This window comes from Salvelinus fontinalis, chromosome 38 (genome assembly GCF_029448725.1).
Source record: "Salvelinus fontinalis isolate EN_2023a chromosome 38, ASM2944872v1, whole genome shotgun sequence".
NCBI lineage: Eukaryota > Metazoa > Chordata > Actinopteri > Salmoniformes > Salmonidae > Salvelinus > Salvelinus fontinalis.
In genome coordinates, this window is record NC_074702.1 from 23,482,819 (window position 1) to 23,507,505 (window position 24,687).

Below are 24,687 nucleotides of genomic sequence, written 5' to 3' on the forward strand. Positions count from 1 at the left end.
TGTGGTAAGTCATTTTTATTAGAGAAATGATTCCAGTGATGAATACACTCTAATAAGGCAACATTGACACAATTTTAGTAACAAGATAGCAAACAATTCATTATTTTTTCCATTCCCCCCCCCCCCCCCCCCCCAGGAACTATATTAAGTTCTCCACACAAAACACAGCACATATGCTAAATTAAAAATAAAGGTTTAATTAAAGGTAGTAAGGAAGGACAATAGGCACAGACATTCATTCAAACCGCTTCTTTCCTCTTTACTAAAACCTAGCACTCTTCAGGAGTCACTGGAAGTTCATTGGTGTGTGGTTCTCTGTGTCATCCAATCAAATCTTTGCATAGCTTCCTATTTTACTTACTGTAACATGTCATTCAATATGAACACACTTTGAGAATCATCATTGTAGCTTCATGAAAGGGATCGACGTAAACCAACAGACGCATTTGAACTAATAGGTCATCACTTTTTTTCAGCGATAATCTAGTTTAAACTAAAGTAGATTTCAATGACAAAAGCATAACAGAATGTTTAGAAATTTAGTTGGACATTCAAATATTCAACAACTTAAAGGACAATAGGTTATATGCGCCAACTGCAGATATATTCAGCACTACAATATGTCAATTCAGATAGAGTTATGGTCGATATGGTCGGCCACACGCTAGTCACGACCCACTTCCAAGAAACAAGTTGTAAGATGATGAAAGCACCATACCAAAATCAATAGTGGAAAACCGAGTAGTATAAGAATGATGAAAAGGGCAAATATATAGGTTTCTCTGTGTTCAATAAATTTACCCTGAAAACAAAAATTGTTTTTCAAACAATAGGGCACTCGTTGGAGTAAAATTATGTGTGTCGATGTGTGTATGTGCGCGTGTGTGTGTTTGTGTGTGTGCCTACACTGCCCGTACACTCTGCTCGTCCTGCAACACAGTCCATTTCCCTCACTGATCACAATATCACTTTCTATTCCCTCATAACCACCCAGAGCCTTTAGGGGAGACTGAGGTTGGTTGTCACACGTTTTACTCTGTCAGCACCAGTATATATAACAAGACTCCTTCAACATTAATAGAAAGACCAAGGTCTTGGGTTGAAATAGGGATCCTATTAGTATGTCTTATTCCAATATGGAGTAATAAGCCACCAAACACACTCTGTCCACTTGTGACAACCAGCCCCATCGCAGGGTTGGTTGTCACACAGTATAAGGTTCACAGGAGGTTGGTGGCACCTTAATTGGGGAGGACGGGCTCGTGGTAATGGCTGAAGTGGAATCAGTGGAATGGTATCAAATATATCAAACACATGGTTTCCCTGCAGTTGATGTCATTCCATTCACTCTGTTCCAGCCATTATTATGCGCCAAAATTCTGCATTTTATGCCTTGAGAACAATACATGACATTTGTGTGTGCGTGTGTTTGCACACAAATGTGTACATGTGTCGGTGTGTGACAGAAAAAAATATGTTTGGGAGAGAAAGGCAACAAACCCAGATAGCAGAGAAACCTCTGGCCAATGGATGTACACACTATGAATCGGGAGATGCAGTTTAGACATTGTTTGCTAATTGGCAAGACATCTCACAGATATTTTTAGAATACATACATTCTGCAGTTCTACATAGTTTATATGTCGGCCAGGCATTCATATTCTATTTTGATGTCTCTGCAACATCTTCCCAATGTGCAAACGCTCTCCACGCTACATACAGAAGTCGGAAGTTTACATACACCTTGGCCAAATACATTTAAACTCAGTTTTTCACAATTCCTGACATTTAATCCCAGTAAAAATTCCCTGTCTTAGGTCAGTCAGGATCACCACTTTATTTTAAGAATGTGAAATGTCAGAATAATAGTACAAATAAGGATTTATTTCAAGTTTAATTTCTTTCATCACATTCCCAGTGGATCAGAAGTTTACATACACTCAATTAGTATTTGGTAGCCTTGCCTTTAAATTGTTTAACTTTGGTCAAACAAATGAATTATGGCCCATTCCACCTGACAGAGCTGGTGTAACTGAGTCAAGTTTGTAGGCCTCCTTGCTGCACACGCTTTTTCAGTTCTGCCCACAAATTTTCTATAGGATTGAGGTCAAGGCTTTGTGATGGCCACTCCAATACCTTAACTTTGTTGTCCTTAAGCCATTTTGCCACAACTTTGGAAGTATGCTTGGGGTCATTGTCCATTTGAAGACCCATTTGCGACGAAGCTTTAACTTCCTGACTGATGTCTTGTTGCTTCAAAATATCCACATAATTTTACTTCCTCATGTTGCCATCTATTTTGTGAAGTGCACCAGTCCCTCCTGCAGCAAAGCACCCCCATAACATGATGCTGTCACCCCCATGCTTCACTGTTGGGATGGTGTTCTTTGGCTTGCAAGCCTCCCCCTTTTTCCTCCAGACATAACGATGGTCATTATGGCCAAACAGTTCTAGTTTTGTTTCATAAGACCAGAGGACATTTCTCCAAAAAATACGATCTTTGTCCCCATGTGCAGTTGCAAACTGTAGTCTGGCTTTTTTAGGGTGGTTTTGGAGCAGTGGCTTCTTCCTTGCTGAGCGGCCTTTCAGGTTATGTCGATATAGGACTCATTTTAATGTGGATTTAGATACTTTTGTACTTGTTTCCTCCAGCATCTTCACAAGGTCCTTTGCTGTTGTTCTGGAATTGATTTGCATTTTTCGCACCAAAGTACGTTCATCTCTAGGAGACAGAACGTGTCTCCTTCCTGAGCGGTATGGCGGCTACGTGGTCCATTGGTGTTTATATTTGGGTACTATTGTTTGTACAGAAGAACATGGTACCTTCAGGCGTTTGGAAATTGCTCCCAAGGATGAGCCATACTTGTGGAGGTCTACAATTTTTTTCTGAGGTCTTGGCTGATTTCTTTTGGTTTTCCCATGATGTCAAGCAAAGAGGCACTGAGATTGAAGGTAGGCCTTGAAATACATCCACAGGTACACCTCCAATTGACTCAAATTATGTCAATTAGCCTATCAGAAGCTTCTAAAGCCATGACATAATTTTCGGGAATTTTCCAAGCTGTTTAAAGGCACAGTCAACTTAGTGTATGTAAACTTCTGACCCACTGGAATTGTGATACAGTGAAGTATAATTATAAGTTAAATTATGTCTGTAAACAATTGTTGGAAAAATGACTTGTGTCATGTACAAAGTAGATGTCCTAACTGACTTGCCAAAATTATAGTTTGTTAACAAGACTTTTGTGGAGTGGTTGAAAAACACGTTTTAATGACTCCAACCTAAGTGTATGTAAACTTCTGACTTCAACTGTATATTATTCCCAACACATTTTGATATGCCGGCCAAAGGTGTTCTGGTTTATTGGGATGGGAGGTTTATAGCAACAGCACCCAATGCTAATTAGGATGATAGTTACCACATGGCTTGACCTAGGAACTCAGAAATAGGTTTGGAATGTAGCTCTCCCTAAAATGTATACTCCCATAATCCAAACATTTATTTTAAAAAATACTGACATCTTTTTTTATTTTTTTACTTTCACATATGAAAAAAATCTCCTCACCTCAATGTTTTGTTATGATGACATAAATTGACCAGGTGGATTAGTTCTTTCAAAGAATTCACACATTTACACAATTATTACACAGCGCCCTCTAGTTTGGGAGTTATAAGCACTGTGACAAGCAACCCTGGTCTCGCCTACACACTGGATACAGAGCTACATGATAAAATAATGACATGTGTGTTAGGTCTAGCGTGGTACATGTAAGTGCTATTATATCAAGAAATTATTATATGATGTTGGGGATGTAATTAATAATTTTTCCTCATCTAAAACATTTACAAAAATAATAATGTAAAAATACAGTTAATTCCCAGAATAAAGGAAACACTTGAGTAAATGAGGGATACAAAGTATATTGAAAGCATGTGCTTCCACACAGGTGTGATTCCTGAGTTAATTAAGCACTTAATATCCCATCATGCTTAGGGTTATGTATAAAAATGCCCAGTTGCCCATTATTTTGGCTACCATAGCAAGAAGAGATTTCAGTGACTTTGCAAGAGGGGTCTCAAAGGAGCATAAGGGGTTTAAAGGGTGTGTGTGTCTCCGTCACCAGATCTCAACCCAATTGAACACTTATGGGAGAATCTGGAGCGGCACCTAAGACAGCGTTTTCCACCACCATAACACCAAATGATGGAACTTCTCGTGGAAGAATGACGTCGCATCCCTCCAATAGAGTTCCAGACTTGTAGAATCTATGCCAAGGCATAGAAGCTGTTCTGGAGGCTCATGGTGGCCCAACACCCTATTAAGACACTTTACGTTTGTGTTTCCTTTATTTTGGCAGTTATCTGTACATATGCACCACACTTTACAACTGAACAGAAACAGTAGGTGCTATTATATATACTACAAGGAATAAATACTCAAGAGACACCACACTCTTTTTCGAGGATACATGTAAACAGTGGTGTATTGGTTTGCCATAAACCTGCGATGACCACCACGATACCACATGAATACGACAGTGCCAAGACCCTTTGACCTCCACTGACCACATCCCCATTCCTGGGAGGTGAGGTGACATCACTCATTCAGTTCTGTTGTGCACCATCATCTAAGATTTCTTCCATCAGATAGCTGTTATAAACAAGGTCATTTGGTACGTCCTATCAGTAATCAGTAATTCTCTGACATTTAAACAGCACGTATTGTTTAAAAAAATTCATCCAATGACCCTTACTGTATGTTGTAGAAGTAAAAAATAAGAGTACTCCAAAGAACAATTCAAGTGACTGGGCATTCACAGGAGCACAAACTGCGAAGAACCATGACGTTTCCATGGAAACGTACCTCTGTAAAATGGCACCTGTTTTTTAATCATAGACATGGTACAGTGCTGTAGCTTTCAGGTACACGCTTAGAAAAAAAGGGTTCCAAAAGGGTTCTTCGGCTGTCCCCATAGGAGAAACCTTTTTGGTTTCAGGTAGAACCCTTTTGACTCCAGACAGAACTCTTTTGGGTTCCATGTAGAACCCTCTGTGGAAAGGGTTCTACAAGGAACTCAAAAGGGTTCTAGCTGGAACCAAAAAGGGTTCTTTAAAGGGTTCTCCTACGGGGACAGTCGAAGAACACTTTTGGGTTCTAGATAGCACCTTTTTTCTAAGCGTGTAGACGTTTAGAGCAGGCAATCTGAATGAGCACTACACTGGTCTGTAAATCTATTAAAGTCATCGTGGAGATTTAAATGAGATGGTAGTGAATATTAAAACAAAATGGTGGAATCATACTAAGTACTCCAGTTAGTGAGAGTACAGATTATTTTAGAAGTCATGAGAATCATGTAATGGTCAGTCATAATTTATATTAAATAAGGGTTTTGAGATATTCTAATAATGGCGTACAAATATATAGGACAATTGAAAAACAGTAGCTAAATATTTATATATTAATATGAAAATTCCCTGCAAATTTACAGTTAAAGATTTTTCCAGTTTGAGATTTACACGAACCAGAAATAATATTTACGAGTACTTAGGTAACATTTGGGTCACTATATATAAAAGAAGGCACTTTTATGTGTTGTTAGACATCACTAATGCTTCATACAACCCAGATCCTTTCAAGTATAAGTGAAAAGAAGTTGGCATATGATACTTTAACTCGAAATACCTCCACAACTTTAAACAGTAAACAATGCTACTGAATAACTGAAAGGCTTCATAAAAATTGCTGGGTATTCGGCATCAAAGTAAACAGTGAAGATATTAATAAACTCCTAAACAAACCTTAAATTGACGTTAGAATAACATGTAGAAAAACCATTCTGTAAAAATAATCCAATGGGTTTATACAAATACTACCTGGTTTTAAAAGGTATAATATAACGTTTTATGGTTATTATTTCCAAAGTTCACAACTGGTAGAATGGTTTAGCCAAACTTTTAATTTGAACATACTGGGTGGTCACTGGTTGTGGGGAGTGTCACTGTTGCTTGCGTTTCGTGGGTGGCGTCAGTGTGTGGTTGGCACTGTGGTGAGGGTTCCACAGCAGAGGGGCACTGAAGATGCCAATGATGCCTAGGTTGAGGATGATGCTGAGGGCCAGTGCCCCCAGGGTACTCAGGAAGGAGGGTACGGCCGCCTGTGCGATGAGCCACGCCCTGCGTGAGGTCATATCTGCTAGCACCGCCTCCATCTGGAAGTGGGTACCCACCACGGCACAGATGTGGAAAAGCTGGTGACTGTGACCTGAGAGAGGAGAAAGAGGAGAGAGAGATCAATGAGAGAGAGAGTGATTAGAAATGCTTGAATTTGATCATACTGCAGTGAACAAGGATTTACCAGGTTTGCTCAAAGAATTGTCACTGTTCAAATATTTGCCTACAGTACCATCATGGATACAGCAGAAATGATACCGCTATGCGCCAACAATAACTGGCCACAGGCCAGACTAGCTAAAGCTTGTTCAATAACTGATATAACCTTCCAATTCACGTTGCCATGGTAACCGGGCGCTGGTGTGGACGTACCAATGTAGTCGAACCGCCCCGGGGCCAGCCTCTCCGGGAGGTGTGAGGCAAACAGGAAGCAGGTGAGGAAGGCGAAGAGGAGGTGGTAACAGTGACTGGGCAGGGCCTCACTGTGACAGCAGCTGCCCCCGCAGCACAGCAGCAGCTACACACACACACACACACACACACACACACACACACACACACACACACAGACAGACACACACACAGACAGACACACATAAGATCATTGGCACAAACAGCGGCCAAGAGATTAAAAGATTTAACAGCATGTGGTCAAATCTTTATTTAGTCTACACAAAATCAGTTTCTAAGTTAATGAGCCAAAAGTCCTGGTCAAAGTATTAAAGAGAGGCATTAATCAGATCTAAACTGTGACATAACAAACAGAATGCAACCCAATTACCATACAAGCAGACTTTCTGTGAACTCTGTCTACACCTTTTTAAAAATAAACTCACTCTGTAAAATAGAGGGATGTTATCAAAGATGAATGGACAGACAAATGCCCCTGTCCGGAGAATTTTACTCCGGTGTGGAAACTGCATCTCCAGGAATCTATAAAAAAATAAAAACAGAGGGAGAAAAGTTACAATGGTTTCAATGACCAGGAGAGTGATGCATCATGGGTAGGAGACCATATTGGCTGCCTACCTAGAATAGCAGGACAGGCTGGTGCAGAATAGTGTGTTGCAGATGGCGATGGGCACAAAGTGTTGGTGCAGCCAGCTGTTGACCCAGCAGTCAGGCATCACATAGGAGCTATAGGTTATGGCACAACCTGAACACAAACACAAAAACACTGAGAGGTAAAAAGAAAAAACATACAATATCTGAAACTAAATCTACCATGCATTTCCCTACCATACACTCACCAAGCACTTAAAATAACTATAAATTGCAACGCTCATAACATATCAATTAGGCTTTAATAACCTTTGGCAGTAAGGATAATTGTGGTAGAATAAGGATCATATTGAAGGGGCCTCATATCCATTAATACGGATTTGAAAATACACTTTTTTCAAAGTAAGAGACAAAGTTTATGTTTGAAAGAGAGGGACATCACACACACCCATACGAGCAAACACACACCCAAGAAAAGCACACGTATTCACAAGCAGAATGCAAATACCCAAGTATGTGAATTGGTTGAGCAAGCATGTGGAAACAGACATGAATCCATGGAAAATGTACATGTGAAGCTGTAGAGCAGTGGTATGCACACATCCATAAAAACTATTCCCAGATGCTGGATCCGAGAGGAAAACATAGGCTGATATTTTAATCTATGCTGCCTGTTGACCTAAATCTGACAGTGCAATCTGGTGCGACATGCTTTCTGTTTGTAAGTAGCCCTGTATGTCTTCTCTACTGGATGAGCAACCCTCAGGCTGGATGTCTTAAACGAAATACAAACATTATTCCAAGGTGAAAGAATTGTAAAAGAAAACAAACTCTGATTTCACTGTTGGTATTGAGCTGTCGAACTTGTTTACATAGTGCTTTACTCAGTTTATATGTACAGTTGAAGTCAGAAGTGTACATACACTTATTTTGGAGCCATTAAAACTCGTTTTTCAACCATTCCACAAATTTCTTGTTAAGTCGGTTAGGACATCTACTTTGTGCATGACACAAGTCATTTTTCCAACAATTGTTTACAGATTATTTCACTTATAATTCACTGTATTACAATTCCAGTGCGTCAGAAGTTTACATACACTAAGTTGACTGTGCCTTTAAACAGCTTGGAAAATTCCCGAAAATTTTGCCTTAGCTTTAGAAGCTTCTGATAGGCTAATTGACATAATTTGAGTCAATTGGAGGTGTACCTGTGGAGGTATTTCAAGGCCTACCTTCAAACTCAGTGCCTCTTTGCTTGACATCATGGGAAAATCAAAAGAAAGCAGCCAAGACCTCCAAACGCCTGAAGGTATCACGTTCATCTGTACAAACAGTAGTACCCAAATATAAACACCATGGGACCACGCAGCCGCCATACCGCTCAGGAAGGAGACGCGTTCTGTCTCCTAGAGATGAACGTACTTTGGTGTGAAAAGTGCAAATCAATTCCAGAACAACAGCAAAGGACCTTGTGAAGATGCTGGAGGAAACGAGTACAAAAGTATCTATATCCACAGTAAAATGAGTCCTATATCGACATAATCTGAAAGGCTGCTCAGAAAGGAAAAAGACAGACTACGGTTTGCAAATGCACACGGGGAAAAAGAGCGTACTTTTTGGAGAAATGTCCTCTGGTCTGATGAAACAAAAATAGAACTGTTTGGCCATAATGACCATCATTATGTTTGGAGGAAAAAGGGGGAGGCTTGCAAGCCAAAGAACACCATCCCAACCGTGAAGCACGGGGGTGGCAGCATCATGTTGTGGGGGTGCTTTGCTGCAGGAGGGACTGGTGCACTTCACAAAATAGATGGCATCATGAGGGAGGAAAATTATGTGGATATATTGAAGCAACATCTCATTACATCAGTCAGGAAGTTAAAGCTTGGTCGCAAATGGGTCTTCCAAATGGACAATGACCCCAAGCATACTTCCAAAGTTGTGACAAAATGGCTTAAGTACAACAAAGTCAAGGTATTGGAGTGGCCATCACAAAGCCCTGACCTCAATCCTACAGAAAATGTGTGGGCAGAACTGAAAAAGTGTGTGTGAGCAAGGCGGCCTACAAGCCTGACTCAGTTACACCAGCTCTGTCAGAAAGAATGGGCCAAAATTCACCCAACGTATTGTGGGAAACTTGTGTAAGGCTACTCGAAACGTTTGATCCAAGTTAAACAATTTAAAGGCAATGCTACCAAATACTAATTGAGTTATGTAAACTTCTGACACACTGGGAATGTGATGAAATAAATAAAAGCTAAAATAAATAATTCTCTCTACTATTATTTTGACATTTCACATTCTTAAAATAAAGTGGTGATCCTGACACCTAATACAGGGACTTTTACTAGGATTAAATGTCAGGAATTGTGAAAAACTGAGTTTAAATGTATTTGGCTAAAGTGTATGTAAACTTCCGACTTCAAATGTATATACTGTATTCTATTCTACTGTATTTCAGTCAATGCCACTCCGACATTGCTCGTCTAATTTTTTTTTACATTTCTTAATTACATTCTTTCACTTTTAGATTTGTGTGTATTATTGTGAATTGTTAGATACCACCGCACTGTTGGAGCTAGGAACACAAGCATTTCCCTACACCCGCAATAACATCTGCTGAATTATGTGTATGTGACCAATAATATTTGATTTGATTTGATACTTGAAGACATGTATTAGTATGAGGTTTTGTGGGCCAAAAACTTTAATTAAAGTGAATCTGACAAGCCCAGACAGCACAGAAACACGACACACACAGTGCCAAATAAAACATACACAAACAATGAAGTAACCACACAAACAATGGTTACAAATGTGGGAAGTAGTATATAAAGTTCTAATCGTGCAACTGATTGCCCAAGTTCACCGAGACTTTTTGGAACTTGAAAGATGGCACGTGGCCTGTACCCTGTGGGATTGCACCAGTCCGAATTAGGGGAAGCAGTAGCCTACTGTGAGAGTTGGCTGTCTTGGTACTGGAGGAAATGTGACCAGAAAGAAATAACTAAAGGTAAAGGAAGAACTAATAGTCTAACTGTGAAGTGCAGACAGTCAGACTTCATGCAGTGGGCCTTACCCAGGCTGTAGAGGCTGAGGGCGCCGTAGTCGAAGAAGTAGCAGATGTGGCGTGCCTCGGGGGACATGGTGCTGAAGGTGTGGGCACAGCTGGAGGTGAATGGGTACACGCAGATCAGCAGCATGTACACCAGCAGCGGCCAGGTGTAGCTCTCCGACAGGAAGTTCAGTGTGGAGCACAGGACACTGAAGCGCCACAGGAAGTACCTGGGAAATGGAACGTGTCGCAACACCATCAGTTCCATTTCAAATGAAATGCGGGAGTGATCGGAAGATTTGATATGAAGACAGGAAGACATCAATCTGATACATATGTTTTCCAGTCAAAACCAGCCCTAATTGTTTCAGAATACCTCCCGCCATCTATGGATCTGATCTCCTTGTCTTCATTCAGAGTGTTTGCATTGGTGTACATACCATGTGGGCAGGAAGTGGGTCCAGATGTTGACTGTCTCATTGGTCATCTGGAAGCTGCTAAGGATGCAGTCCAGGGCGGAGCTTTGGGGGTGACGGTATCCCGAGATGATGCCATCCTCCCGGAACACCTGAAGGAAAAACACTGTGATACACAGTACATAGGCTACTACAGAGATTATCTAACAAACAACTGGAGAACATCAAGACCTGTCCTCCTAGTCTGGTACATCAGGGCCTGTATTTCAAAATGTCTTAGATCAGGAATGCTGATCAACACTGACATTGGCATTTTAGTAATTTAGCAGACACTCTTATCCAGTGTGGCTTACAGTTGCATTCATCTTAAGATAGCATTCATCGTAAGATAGCTAGGTGGGAGAACCACATATCTCAGTCATAGTAACTACTTTTTTTAGTAGTTATCAGCAAAGTCAGTGCTAGTAGAGGGGAAAAAGTCAAGTGCGAGTGTTAGTTCACGAAAGGCCATCTTTATTTATTTTTTTATTTACAAAAAATGTGTGGGGGGGGGGGGGGGTGCTGTGGGATTATTTAAGATACTCTTTGAAGAGGTAGGGTTTCAGATGTTTTTGTAAAATGGATCAGGGACTCTGCTGTTCTAGCTTCAGGAGGAAGCTGGTTCCAGTAGAAAGAAGAGCTTTGACTGGGCTGAGCGGCATCTGCCCTCCTGTAGGGGTGGGAGGGCCAAGAGACCAGAGTTGGCAGAACCGAGTCCTCGGGTTAGGGTGTAGGAGTTGAGCATAGACTGAAGGTAGGGAGGGGCAGTTCCTCTTGCTGGTCCTTAGGCAAGCACCACGGTGTTGTAGTGGAAACGAGCTTCGTCTGGAAGCCAGTGGAGTGTGCGGAGGAGTGGGGTGAAATAAGAGAACTTGGGAAGGTTGAACACCAGGTGGGCTGCGGAATTCTGGATAAATTGCAGGTTTTTTAATGGCACAAGCGGGGAGTCCAGCCAACAGCGAGTTGCAGTAGTCCAGACGGGAGACTGATTAGGACCTGCACCTCTTCCTGCGTGAGATAGGGTCATACTCTACTAACGCAAGTCACTGCTTTGATGTTTGCAGAGAACAACAGGGTGTTGTCCAGGGTCACGCCAGGGTTCTTTGCACTCCGGGAGGGGGACACCTGGAGGAAGAGGAGCTCTGTCTTGTCGAGGATGAGCTTGAGGTGGGCCGACATCCAAGCTGAGATATCTGCCAAGTGATTTGGTGTATAGAGAGAAGACAAGAGAGGGACTAGAACCGAGCCCTGGGTGACACCAATAGTGAGGGTACATGTTGCAAACACAGTCACCTGGTAGGAGCGGCCTGCCAGGTAGGATGCAATCAAAGAGTGTGCAGAGCCTGAGACGCCCAGCCCTGAGAGGGTGGAGAGGAAGATTGATGGTTCACGGTGTCGAAGGCAGTGGATAGATCTAGGAGGATGTGAACAGAGGAGAGAAAGTCAGCTTTGGCAGTGCGGAGAGCAGTCTTGGTTGAGTGACCCGTTGAGTGACCCGTCTTGAAGCCTGACAGGTTAGGATAATGAAGATGGTTCTGAGAGAGATATCGAAAGAGTTGGTCAGAGACATCACGCTCAAGTGTTTTGGAAAGAAAAGAAAGACGGGATACAGGTCTGTAGTTCTTGACATCAGAGGGTTCGAGTGATGGTTTCTTGAGTAGGGGAGCGACTCAGGCCATTTTGAAGTCAGAGGGGACACAGCCAGTGTTCAGGGATGAGTTGATGAGGGAAGTAAGGAATGGGAGGTTTCCAGAGATGGTCTGGGGAAGGGAGGAGGGGATGGGGTCAAGCAGGCAGGTTGTCGGGCGTCACTTCATAATTGAATAGGCAAAACTGATCCTATATCAGCACTGCTACTCTGAGACACTTTGTGAATACGGACCCGGGTGAAGATGGAGCAAGGACTGGGTTGAACATAAGTGTAAACAGCCCTCTGGGAACTATGTGACACAATCCTGATCTCGACACCATATCCTATATTTAGGAAAACATGAACATTTAGTCAGTGAAACCTCTGAAGGTTTGTGAAATGGTTGTGAAAGGTTTCTCTTTCAGTCTGGCCACTCTTACCTTGGGGACTTGGTGGATGTCAAAGAGCTGGGGGAGTTTGATGCTAAGCATGTCTGTGGGCAGTCTGATGGCCCCCCTCCCTCTCTGGCAGGCCTCCCTGAGCCTAGCCCTGCATCCCTGGCAGAGGACACACCAGACTGGGCAGTCAAACGCTGGGGCCTGGGCCCCCTCTCCAGGCCCTGGTTCCCATTGCATACAGCGGTCCCAGCCCCAGCCCTGGGCCCAGCCCCCACCACCGTTGGCCACCCCACCCCCCCACCACAAAGGAAACACTGCAGAGAGAGAAAGGGAATAAAATGTCTGTTAGATATAATTCTCTAGAAATTACACTGACATACACTCAGACATGTTGTGTGAGGACTGTTACATACCCATCAGAACGAGAAATGTGTTTACATATCACACATGACACATCCACTGTATGTGAATCGGTTGGGGAATAGTCCACTCTGTTTCCACTTGATTTCAAGTTACAAACCAATACAAAAATATTCAATAGAATTTTCAATTGGTTCCATCAACATGAGTATTTATTCTTTTGTCATAAAGTCCTTGTTGACTGGACTCTTCCATTGTGTCAACCTTCTCTAGATGTCCCCAGACATGGACTCAGATTCAGACAGTGGTTAGCATTGTCACATTATTATTATTTTTAATTAAACCTTTATTTAACTAGGCAAGTCAGTTAAGAACAAATTCTAACTTACGATGACGGCCTACCCCGGCCAAACCCAGACGACGCCCTATGGGTCTCCCAATCACGGCCAGATGTGATGCAGCCTGGATTCGAACCAGGTACTGCAGTGATGCCTCTTGCACTGAGATGCAGTGTCTTATGGTGGGCTGTTAGCTAACAAAACTAGCATGACAATAACATGTTCCTGCTATGTAGTATTGAACAGAGGGCTCCTTCTGTTCAGATAGCATGGGAGATTGTCAATAAGAGCCTTATGTTTGTGAGCCCAGCAACTCAAACGATGTTCAATGTTGCAGGCATGCTTTGCTTGCCATTTTTCAGCTTGCAAAACAACAAAAGAATGCTAGTTTTGATGCAAATCTGTCTTCATCTATTGAGAGTTTCTGTTGAGAAAGTTTAATTTTGGCCTACTTACTGATATTTAAATCTCTCATCTCTTTCTAACTCAATGGTATTTCAGATACACGAAATAGAAATACACTGAGTGAACAAAATATTAGGAATATATTACACCCCCTGTTGCCCTCAGAACATCCTAAATTTGCCAGGGCATGGACTCTACAAGGTGTTGAAAGTTTTCCTGGCTCATGTTGACTCCAACGCTTCCCACAGTTGTGTCATGTTGGCTGGGTGTCCTTTGGGTCGTGGACCATTGTTCATGCACACGGGAAACTGTTGAGCATGAAAAACCCAGCTGCGTTGCAGTTCATGACACACTCGTACCGGTGTGTCTGGTACCTACTACTACCACACGCTGTTCAAAAGCACTTAAATCTTTTGTCTTGCCCATTCACCCTCTGAATGGCACACATACACAATCCATGTTTCAATTGTATCAAGGCTTAAAAATCCTTCTTTAACCTGTCTCCTCTCCTTCATCTACACTGATTGAAGTGGATTTAACAAGTGACATCAATAAGGGATCATAGATTTCACCTGGATTCACCTGGTCAGTCTATGTCATGGAAAGAGCGGGTGTTCCTAATGTTTTGTACACAGTGTATATCATATAAATATGTGCAACCTACTAACAAAGCTTATTGTGAAATAGACACTAATTACTTGCGTTGCAATGTCATATGGAATTCAAAATAATATAATTCAAATTGAAGAGGCAGTAATTGGGAGCACGCTAGACTCTGAAGTGACTTGAGTGAATCTGTGAGCAACAGGAAATGAGTGATGTGCAGGTCACAAATGATTATTTTTGAACAACCTTTTATACTGACTTGAGAGTCATGATACATTTTTCAGAGTGACTCGTTCCTTTTAGTCGTTCGTTTGATCTGCTCTGCTGGCCACGATGAGACCTACAGCAGGATTAAAACGCGTTTCTCCGGCTCAGTGGTTCCAGAGACGTGCCCCCCGACCACCAGCTGTCTATCATATGTGCGCGCAGGAAAATAGATCATGCTGCATATGCAGCATAGAGAAGAATAATACATGTTAGAACTGGTATTTGATCTCATGGTGTAATAATGAATGTAATTAAATGATTATTGAAAGCTACACAGCTTTGTAGAAGCCTAAACAGCCTACCTCTGCTCAACAAAATCGAGGAAGAATCATTTGGGGGCCTGCAGCAGTGCTTATCTCCCTCTCGGCAGGCAAGTCATTCCGCAAAGAGTCGTTCACAATCTAGTCTGGTTGTATGCCTAGCTATCACAAATGTACATGGTTGGAAGCAGACTTTAGTAAGTCTCAGTCACAAATGACAGCTCCAATAAGCCCCTTATGGTGAACGCTTGTAGAATCATGAGCCGGTCAAGTTTTTAGTTAATCGTTGGCCGGTAGGGGGCCCTGCGCGCTCTGGGCATTACTAAATAAAAATAACGAAATGAGTCGAAAGATTCATACTTTTGAGTCGAAACGATCTGAGTCAGTAAAAAGCGTTGAACTTCCCATCACTACAGGAAATATTAAGTGATAGCCACTGAGGCACACACAAACAGCGGCACATGTATGCGCTGAACAAGCAAACAGAATGGATTGTATGCAATAATATGACAATCAACTGATTTTCACAGCTTATTTTCTGTTTATGGCACTTCACTGTAGAAATTGACTACACTCTTAGAAAAAAGGGTTCCAAAAGGGTTTTTCGGCTGTCCCTATAGGAGAACCCTTTTTGGTTCCAGGTAGAACTCTTTTGGGTTCCATGTAGAACCCTCTGTGTAAAGGGAAACAAAAGGATTCTACCTGGAATAAAAAATGGTTCTCCTATGGGGACAGCCGAAGAACCCTTTTAGGCTTTTGATGGCACCTTTTCCTCTAAGAGTGTATGTGAAAGAGCACCATCAAGCTAAGTTCCACTCCAGCCATTATCACGAGCCCGTCCTCCCCAATTAAGGCGCCACAAACCTACTGTGACCACCATCCATACGGCTTCCTTTGTGAGAGTACAGTTGCTACAACAGCCTCATATATGTCCTATGCTAAGGCTCAGAATGGAAGTTGCTTTGGTCTGATGATTTATCAGAGTCAGGGCACTTATCTCAGTGTTGGCTGGGTGAAATATTACCTGGAGGTTGCCCTGTCATTATGGTGCATACCTTAGGCTCTGTGATGTGACAGTGTGTGAGGGGAGACAGAGAGAGGGGACAGGACACTGCATGGTGGCCCAGCTGCAGGCCTTATCACATTTACTGGGACAAAGTGTGCTTTGTGACTGAGGCCCTGTCTGGAGAGAGCAGGGCCAAGGGCCGACTGTTACACACTGGCCTGGGCTCTATGAAAATGAGTAGCAATTCTGCTCAATACACACACAGGCTGAACTGGAAGTTGTAATTCATGCAAATGCACACATGCACACACACACACACACACACACACACAAAGCGAGCGAAAAAGACAAGACAATAGCTTGTGTCTGTCACATTGAACCATGCTAGTGGGGTCATTGGGTTCAGGGCTGAGAACAGAGGGTGAATCATTTGCATGCATGAGACTCCTATCAATGAAAGAGGGGTGATGTCGAGGTGCCAATGATTTGGATAAATACAAGGCTGTGCGTATCAGTGTGTGGTTTACAAAGCGTGCCGCTGGTTTCAATAAGCAAAGTCTTCATTTAAAACATACACTGAGTGTACAAAACATTAGGAACACATCTCTCGAGTCAGTAAAAAAAGTTGTTAAAGAAATTCTAATTTGTGACCTGCACATCACTAATTTCCTGTTGCTCACAGATTTACTCAAGTCACTTCAAAGTCTAGCGTGCTCCCAATTACTGCCTCTTCAATTTAAATTATATTATATTGAATTCCGTATGACGTTGCAATCCAAGTAATTAGTGTCTATTTCACAATAAGCTTCGATAGTGGGTTGCACATATTGATATGATATACACTGAGTGTACAAAACATTAGGAACACCTGCTCTTTCCATGACATAGACTGACCAGGTGAATCAAGGTGAAAGCTATGACCCCTTAATGATGTAATTTGTTAAATCCACTTCAATCAGTGTAGATGAAGGGGAGGAGACAGGTTAAAGGAGGATTTTTAAGCCTTGAGACAATTGAGACATGGATTGTGTATGTGTGCCATTCAGAGGGTATGGTAGTAATTGCCAAGAGCAACACTGCTGTTTTTTTCCACACTCAACAGTGTGTATCAAGAATGGTTCACCACCCAAAGGACATCCAGACAACTTGACACAACTGTGGGAAGCATTGGAGTCAACATGGGCCAGCATCTATGTGGGGCGCTTTCGACACCTTGTAGAGTCCATGTACCGACGAAATGAGCCTGTTCTGAGGGCAAAAGGGGTGCAACTCAATATTAGTAATACGCTCCTAATGTTTTCCTAATGTTTTGTACTCAGAGATTACACCGTGGCCTCCATTTTTTTGGGGGGGGGGGGTTCTCCTTTCCATTGGATGCGTGTGCTCCTTGGGATGGCACTACCTGTATGCCCACCTGTATGCACACATACTTATTCTGCTAATTGAGTAATCCCAACTACCTGTATGCCCACCTGCATGCACACGTACTTATTCTGCTAATTGAGTAATCCCAACTACCTGTATGCCCACCTGTATGCACACGTACTTATTCTGCTAATTGTGTAATCCCAAGAAGCAAGTTCATGTTGTAAATTTGGTCCTGATGAAGACCTAGTTATAGGGTCAAAATGTTGCCTGTATAATGCAATATAATTTAGACATAGGTGACTAAACATCTGTGGCCATATTCAGAAAGTGTTTCAGAGTAGGATTGCTGATCTTGCCTAAGTGCTGCCCCTTAGATCATAATGAATTACATTGAATTAACAGGGAGAACCTGATCCTAGATCTGGCTTCCTCTCTGCAGCAGAGAAACTGTAGTGAAAAAAACAAGCCTAAATGCATTATTGCTAATCCTAACCCACCCCATTATGAAGTCATCTTAAATTCTAAGTGGACTTGTCTTGACTCCAGCTGTCCTCTCCCTCAGTACACTCCCAAACTGACTCTTCCCAGCAGCCTCACTGCTAATCAGCTGTAAAAATGATGTCAGGGAATCATGGGAGAAAGAAATACACTCACTGCAGAGTGGAAAATAAACATGTCCACATATTTTGGCTTAGGGTACGCCCCAATTTTGTTAACTTCGTTGGAATTTGAATTGTCTAGCACAAAACGATTGGCATCCATGTCCGTCTTTATGGGAAAGACTTGCTAAGTGACCAGGTGATGATTGGGTAATGGTCCAAACCGGTCTATCTGATTAGATCTCATGACAATGAGTGCACTGCAATGAGCGCATAGATGATAGTTGTCAGCTTACTATTTAAAAAAAACTCTGTACGTTCTGTCACAACCAGAAAAACAACTCATGAATAACACAGACGTATAGACTGGAATCTAAAACAATGGTGAAACTGAGCATATCAGTTTGGATTCCTGCGTGTGTCTAACAGTGTGCGGCCCTTTCCGATTCCGATTTCGTTCTCCATCCACAGGTGGTTGGGGAGGACGGGCTCGTGGTAATGGCTGGAGCGGAATAAGCGGAATGGTATCAAACACATGGTTTCTATGCATTTGATGCCATTCCATTTGAGCCGTCACAGACATTATTATGACCCGTTTTCCCCTCATCATCCTCCACTGTCTCCATCAACTAATAGAAGGGGAATTCTGTTGGCCTATTTCTGTTGTAGTCGAATAACGGGAGGTTGTGGAGGTGTTGCTCATGGGCCTCTGTGATGCCAGTCACTTTTCATGTGCTCACTACCACCCAATCTCAACTACACCACCCACTCACAAGGCTGTTCTGCGCTAGCAACATATTTATCTTCTGAATAATTGAATGGCAAGGACTTGATCATTCGTGACTTTCTATCTAAAATACTATACAATTGTGCAAAATAGTAACAATAATGTGAGAATTAGGTTAAACCCTCAGTCAAAGGTGTTTGTTTAAGTGTCAGTGAGTGTCCGTCTTTGATTGTGTGCAAGAGCATGGTAATGGTTGTCACATACAGCAAACAAGGGGGAAACAAGCACTCTAAATAGAGTGACTGCCAGTGGTGGTGACCATCCCCAGTTCCCCTACTATCATGTTTCAAAATCTACAAATATTAAAACATTTCCCCCTCTGTCTTCCCTCTCTCCTCTTCACCTCTCCTTTACCCCACCTCTTCTGAATATGCAGCTTCTCTCCCACGTTTCCCTCTTTCTGTTCCACTCTCTCGCCCAACTCCTGAAATTCTTTCCCTGGCTCGTGATCTCGTCACATGACCTTCCTCAATAGAAGACTTTATAACTCAGGAGCTGACAATAAGAAGTCTATGTGGGGAGCATATTGACATGGGCACATGTCAGTTTTATGCAAACAAGAACAAGGCACATCGTTCGCCCCATAGAACATTGCATTGTCATCTGGCTGCATGATTCTGTACAGTTTGTACTGGTAATGGAAGATGGAAGACCTCAACACACACACACACACACAATATGACTGACGGTCAAGTGTACCCTGAACAACAGGATTCACCGGTTCAAGTCCGTACTGTATTGCAGAAGGTATAAATCCAACAAATAACTCCATGTATAGCTGAACTAACTATCAGACCCTCCCATTGACCCAGATGGAGTACTCATTAACACTGTCTGTTGAGGACTTTAAATTCCCACATGACACTATTATAGGCTAGTGATAAATGGATTTGAATATCATCTGTTATGTTCAGTAAGAGTAAGATTTTTGTTTTCTTAAATGCATCCTTCCTCTCTTGTCGCTTCTTTCCTGTAATCACTGATCCAACATGAATAAATGGTTGAAAGCGTAACAGAACCTTTGCTTTCACCAATCTACAAACTGCTGAATGACTCTCTCACAATGCATTTGACATGATTTAAACAGGGTCACACAGTTCCTTGCTGCAGGTGTGGTGTCATCCAGTAATATCACTTATGATAATCTGTGATTAACTATAAGAACATAGTGTCACATGGAACAAGTTACAACTTGTCATTGCAAAAGAGCGGCATTAACAGCAGACCAGATATGTAGGGAAGAGATCTACATTTGGTATATGAAATGTTTAGGTAGCTGTTCTACCTGTCTCTCGCCCTACCTTTGTAGAGGAACGCACTAAAGCCCTGTACCAGAGGCAGGGCAGAGTGTGAAACTCAATTCATTGCTCTGAAGTTGTCTACAACATGAACATTGCAAAAGAAAGAATAAATGCTGAGTGCATAGTTTCATGAGAGAAACAAGATCCAACAATTGGACACCGTTTCTCAAAGAGCACCCAATCCTATATCCTATTCAAATGAATGTGCCTTTATATAGGAATGTACAATGCCTGGAGTCACATTCATATGACATTAATACTGGAGAAATGGTAAAGGCAGACACACAACAATCACAGACAAACAGATAAATGAGCAGTTATGTTCAGTTATGGCACAGGCTAAAAAGACAATCTCAGAGAGAAACTTTCTGGTGAGAGATGGGGATCTATTTCTCCCAAGAAAAGAACACTTACCGTGGGAGTCGGGCATGTAGAGTGCGAATATTCCCTAAAAAGAGCCGAGATGTGGCAGGTAGCCTAGTGGTTAGAGCGTTGGGCCAGTAACCGAAAGGTTGCTGGATTGAATCCCCGACAAGATAAAAAGCTGTCGTTCTGCCCCTGAACAAGGCAGTTAACCCACTGTTCCCAGGTAGGCCGTCTTTGTAAATAAGAATTTGTACTTAACTGACTTGCCTAGTTAAAGAATAATAATGTGAAACTGTAGGCGGTGTCTGGTCTATCCTAGTAGCTCTCTACACAGCCCCTGCCCAGAAGAACACTGGAAAGACTGAAGAAACGTTCCTCTCCGCGCTCACGTGGACTGTTGCAATAACAAGACAGAAAACCTTATCTGTCCTGCGGGCCAGAAAATACAAGACCAAGGATGTTCCCCCGTGCGCGTTTTTAACGTATGTTGTCTTTCCAAGAAAGAGGAGTACTGGATCTCCAATCTGTTTTCATAGACTATTTGGTCTTAATTTTCATGTCGGATAGCCTACCATATTGTTATCACATTGTAAGAAAATGGTTATAGGCAAATTGCCTTTTGTTGGGGCGCAATGGAGGCCTATCTGTCAAATTTGTCACACTTCAGACGATAAAACACCTACACACTCATGACAGGCTACACTACCAATTTCATCAATATAAATTGAATATGAATACAAAAAAGGCAAATGTGCCAAAAAAAGTGAAATTATATTTTAAGTGACAAGATACATAGGCTACATAATATAATTTGCATAATAGCTGAAAAGTCTGGGTCCATGGACACATTTTCCTAGAGAACATTTGCAGGATTTCCAGTTTCCTACACGCTCGAGGAGCACACGCATAAACGCACGCGCGCACAGGTAAAAAATAAACATATCCAGTAGCCTACACACGCGATTGATTGATACATTGGAACAAGCACACTATGGCAAAGGAAAGAGAAAGAAACAAAGTCAAACCTTTCAGCTTTATATTGGCAGTGAGCTCATTAGCGCAAATCTTCACTGGAGCAATGTAGTCACTGACCAAAATGAACAATTGTTGCTTGTAATAAACTATAGTCCCATCGTAAATCCGGTTATCCTGACCTTTGGAGGCTGGTGTAAATCTGTATAAACGTTCTATGTCCTGCATTCCTTCACAGGCGAATAAAAACACCGCAAACCCGTAGCCCCAATGTCGAAATCCCACCCTCCGCACACAGCGACGTTTTGATTGGATGGGGACAAGAAAGAAACATTGTTATGGAAAATCAGGAGAGCAAGCCTTAAGGCATCCCATATCATCGCATAATTATATTTTACATGCACAGACAGTTATATAACATTTTCTTAATCCAAATGCCATATTTCAAAGTTTTTCACATTACATAATATTTGAAACAGCTCCAAAGACTATTGGGTGATATCAACAGTGATGATTTTCATCTGTAGCCTATTCAATACCATGATCATTTGGGCAAAGTTTAAATTCTTCAGAAATTCTCACTCAGTAAGTCAAGGCTGGCAGGTCACTTCTTAATATTCCAACTGAACCAAATCTACATGAAAAGCAGGGCCTTTTTTTCATGGACTGAGAGGCACAGTGATAAAATGCTTGGTTAGGACTTTTTTATCCTCCCTCAGCACCCCCAGGGCCAGACTACCGCATTTGGGGTCAAGGGGGCCACGGGGCACTGACATCTGCCAAAATGTGCATTTCAACACATTTTGCCATAGTGCAAAGGGGGAAAAAAATGCTGTTTCCTAATGCTATTCTACACTGTCATAATTATTATTACTTTTTTAAAGTGAATTCCCTGCAATTCTACACTTTTTGCCACGGGGCAGAGAAGAAGAAAAAAGGTGCTGCCATGAGGCCGAGAACATTTTGCAGTTTTAAAGCCAAATTCCTAAAATTCTACACATTTTTGCTATCATTACTTCGCCTTAAGATGCTTTAGGGAAACCGGGCCCTGGACTGTTCATTTCCCCACCACCGGAAAGTGGGCCAGCCCTGTGCTGTGCCAACCATCTTCTGTTGGGGTGGCGCTGACCCCGCTGCCAGGGGATTGGTCTCGCTCTGCCATGCCATGCAGAATGGTGGGCATTTGGCCCAGGCATCCAGGGTAGTGAGGGGCACGAGACCTCACAACAGAAGAGAGCAGGATAGATGGCACCAGGGTCCTACTCACAGGACCGAGATTGATGGATGAGCCAGGCTGCACTGAACGGGTTCAGAATGAGACGTTTGAGAGGAAAGTGGAACAGAACTACCATATTTCAATAGGTAAGGGTGTTTTGAAACTTTGGAACAAACCTATAAATTGAAAAACATTATATGTGTTCCAAACAGCAAGCGGTACCAGAGCGGTAAGGCTAGGTCCAAAAGGCTTCTCAACAGCTTCTACCCCCAAACTATATGTCGTCTGAACAGCTAATCAAATGGCTACCGAGACTATTTGATACACACTATTTCATTTTAATGTTGGTCAGTCGTCATCTCTGGATTAGTTCTTCAACTTGCTGAAACAATGGCTATTATTGACTCCATTTTGTTGATTCCAGCCTACAAACAGAAATTAAAACTACAAGCTCCCGCGCTCAGGTCTGTTCAACGCTGGTCCGACCAATCTGATTCCACGCTTCAAGACTGCTTCGATCACGCGGATTGGAATATGTTCCGCACCGCGTCCAACAACAACATTGAAGAATATGCTGATTCGGTGAGCGAGTTCATTAGGAAGTGCATTGACGATGTCGTACCCACAGCAACGATTAAAACATTCCCAAACCAGAAACCGTGGATTGACGGCAGCATTCGCGTGAAACTGAAAGCGCGAACCACTGCTTTTAACCAGGGCAAGGTGACCGGAAACATGACCGAATACACACAGTGTAGCTATTCTCTCCGCAAGGCTATCAAACAGGCTAAGTCCCAGTACAGAGACAAAATTGAATCGCAATTCAACAGCTCAGACACAAGAGGTATGTGGCAGGGTCTACAGTCTATCACGGATTACAAAAAGAAAACCAGCCCCGTCGCGGACCAGGATGTCTTGCTCCCAGACAGGCTAAATACCTTTTTTGCCCGCTTTGAGGACAATACAGTGCCACTGACACGGCCCGCTACCAAAACCTGCGGGCTCTCCTTCACTGCAGCCGAGGTGAGTAAAACATTTAAACGTGTTAACCCTCGCAAGGCTGCAGGCCCAGACGGCATTCCCAGCCGCGTCCTCAGAGCATGCGCAGACCAGCTGGCTGGTGTGTTTACGGACATATTCAATCAATCCTTATCCCAGTCTGCTGTTCCCACATGCTTCAAGAGGGCCACCATTGTTCCTGTTCCCAAGAAAGCTAAGGTAACTGAGCTAAACGACTACCGCCCCGTAGCACTCACTTCCGTCATCATGAAGTGCTTTGAGAGACTAGTCAAGGACCATATCACCTCCACCCTACCGGACACCCTAGACCCACTCCAATTTGCTTACCGACCCAATAGGTCCACAGACGACGCAATCGCAACCACACTGCACACTGCACTAACCCATCTGGACAAGAGGAATACCTATGTGAGAATGCTGTTCATCGACTACAGCTCAGCATTTAACACCATAGTACCCTCCAAACTCGTCATCAAGCTCGAGACCCTGGGTCTCGACCCCGCCCTGTGCAACTGGGTCCTGGACTTCCTGACGGGCCGCCCCCAGGTGGTGAGGGTAGGTAACAACATCTCCACCCCGCTGATCCTCAACACTGGGGCCCCACAAGGGTGCGTTCTGAGCCCTCTCCTGTACTCCCTGTTCACCCACGACTGCGTGGCCATGCACGCCTCCAACTCAATCATCAAGTTTGCGGACGACACTACAGTGGTAGGCTTGATTACCAACAACGACGAGACGGCCTACAGGGAGGAGGTGAGGGCCCTCGGAGTGTGGTGTCAGGAAAATAACCTCACACTCAACGTCAACAAAACAAAGGAGATGATTGTGGACTTCAGGAAACAGCAGAGGGAGCACCCCCCTATCCACATCGACGGGTCAGTAGTGGAGAAGGTGGAAAGTTTTAAGTTCCTCGGTGTACACATCACGGACAAACTGAATTGGTCCACCCACACAGACAGCGTTGTGAAGAAGGCGCAGCAGCGCCTCTTCAACCTCAGGAGGCTGAAGAAATTCGGCTTGTCACCAAAAGCACTCACAAACTTCTACAGATGCACAATCGAGAGCATCCTGTCGGGCTGTATCACCGCCTGGTACGGCAACTGC

At 42.9% G+C, this 24,687-nt stretch overlaps 1 protein-coding gene across 1 annotated transcript in view; it reads right to left on the reverse strand.

Moving 5' to 3' along the window:
* The window catches only part of LOC129837559 (membrane progestin receptor delta-like), a 26,581-nt gene continuing 1,894 nt past the window's right edge, over positions 1 to 24,687 (reverse strand). The window contains exons 2-9 of the mRNA XM_055903843.1: positions 21,401 to 21,633; positions 12,755 to 13,026; positions 10,670 to 10,797; positions 10,254 to 10,459; positions 7,202 to 7,328; positions 7,009 to 7,105; positions 6,545 to 6,689; positions 1 to 6,263 (exon numbers count right to left, since the gene is read on the reverse strand). Coding sequence (XP_055759818.1) covers positions 5,998 to 6,263; positions 6,545 to 6,689; positions 7,009 to 7,105; positions 7,202 to 7,328; positions 10,254 to 10,459; positions 10,670 to 10,797; positions 12,755 to 13,026; positions 21,401 to 21,633 — 1,474 coding nt within the window. The 3' untranslated portion in view covers positions 1 to 5,997. The remainder of the gene's footprint in view (positions 6,264 to 6,544; positions 6,690 to 7,008; positions 7,106 to 7,201; positions 7,329 to 10,253; positions 10,460 to 10,669; positions 10,798 to 12,754; positions 13,027 to 21,400; positions 21,634 to 24,687) is intronic.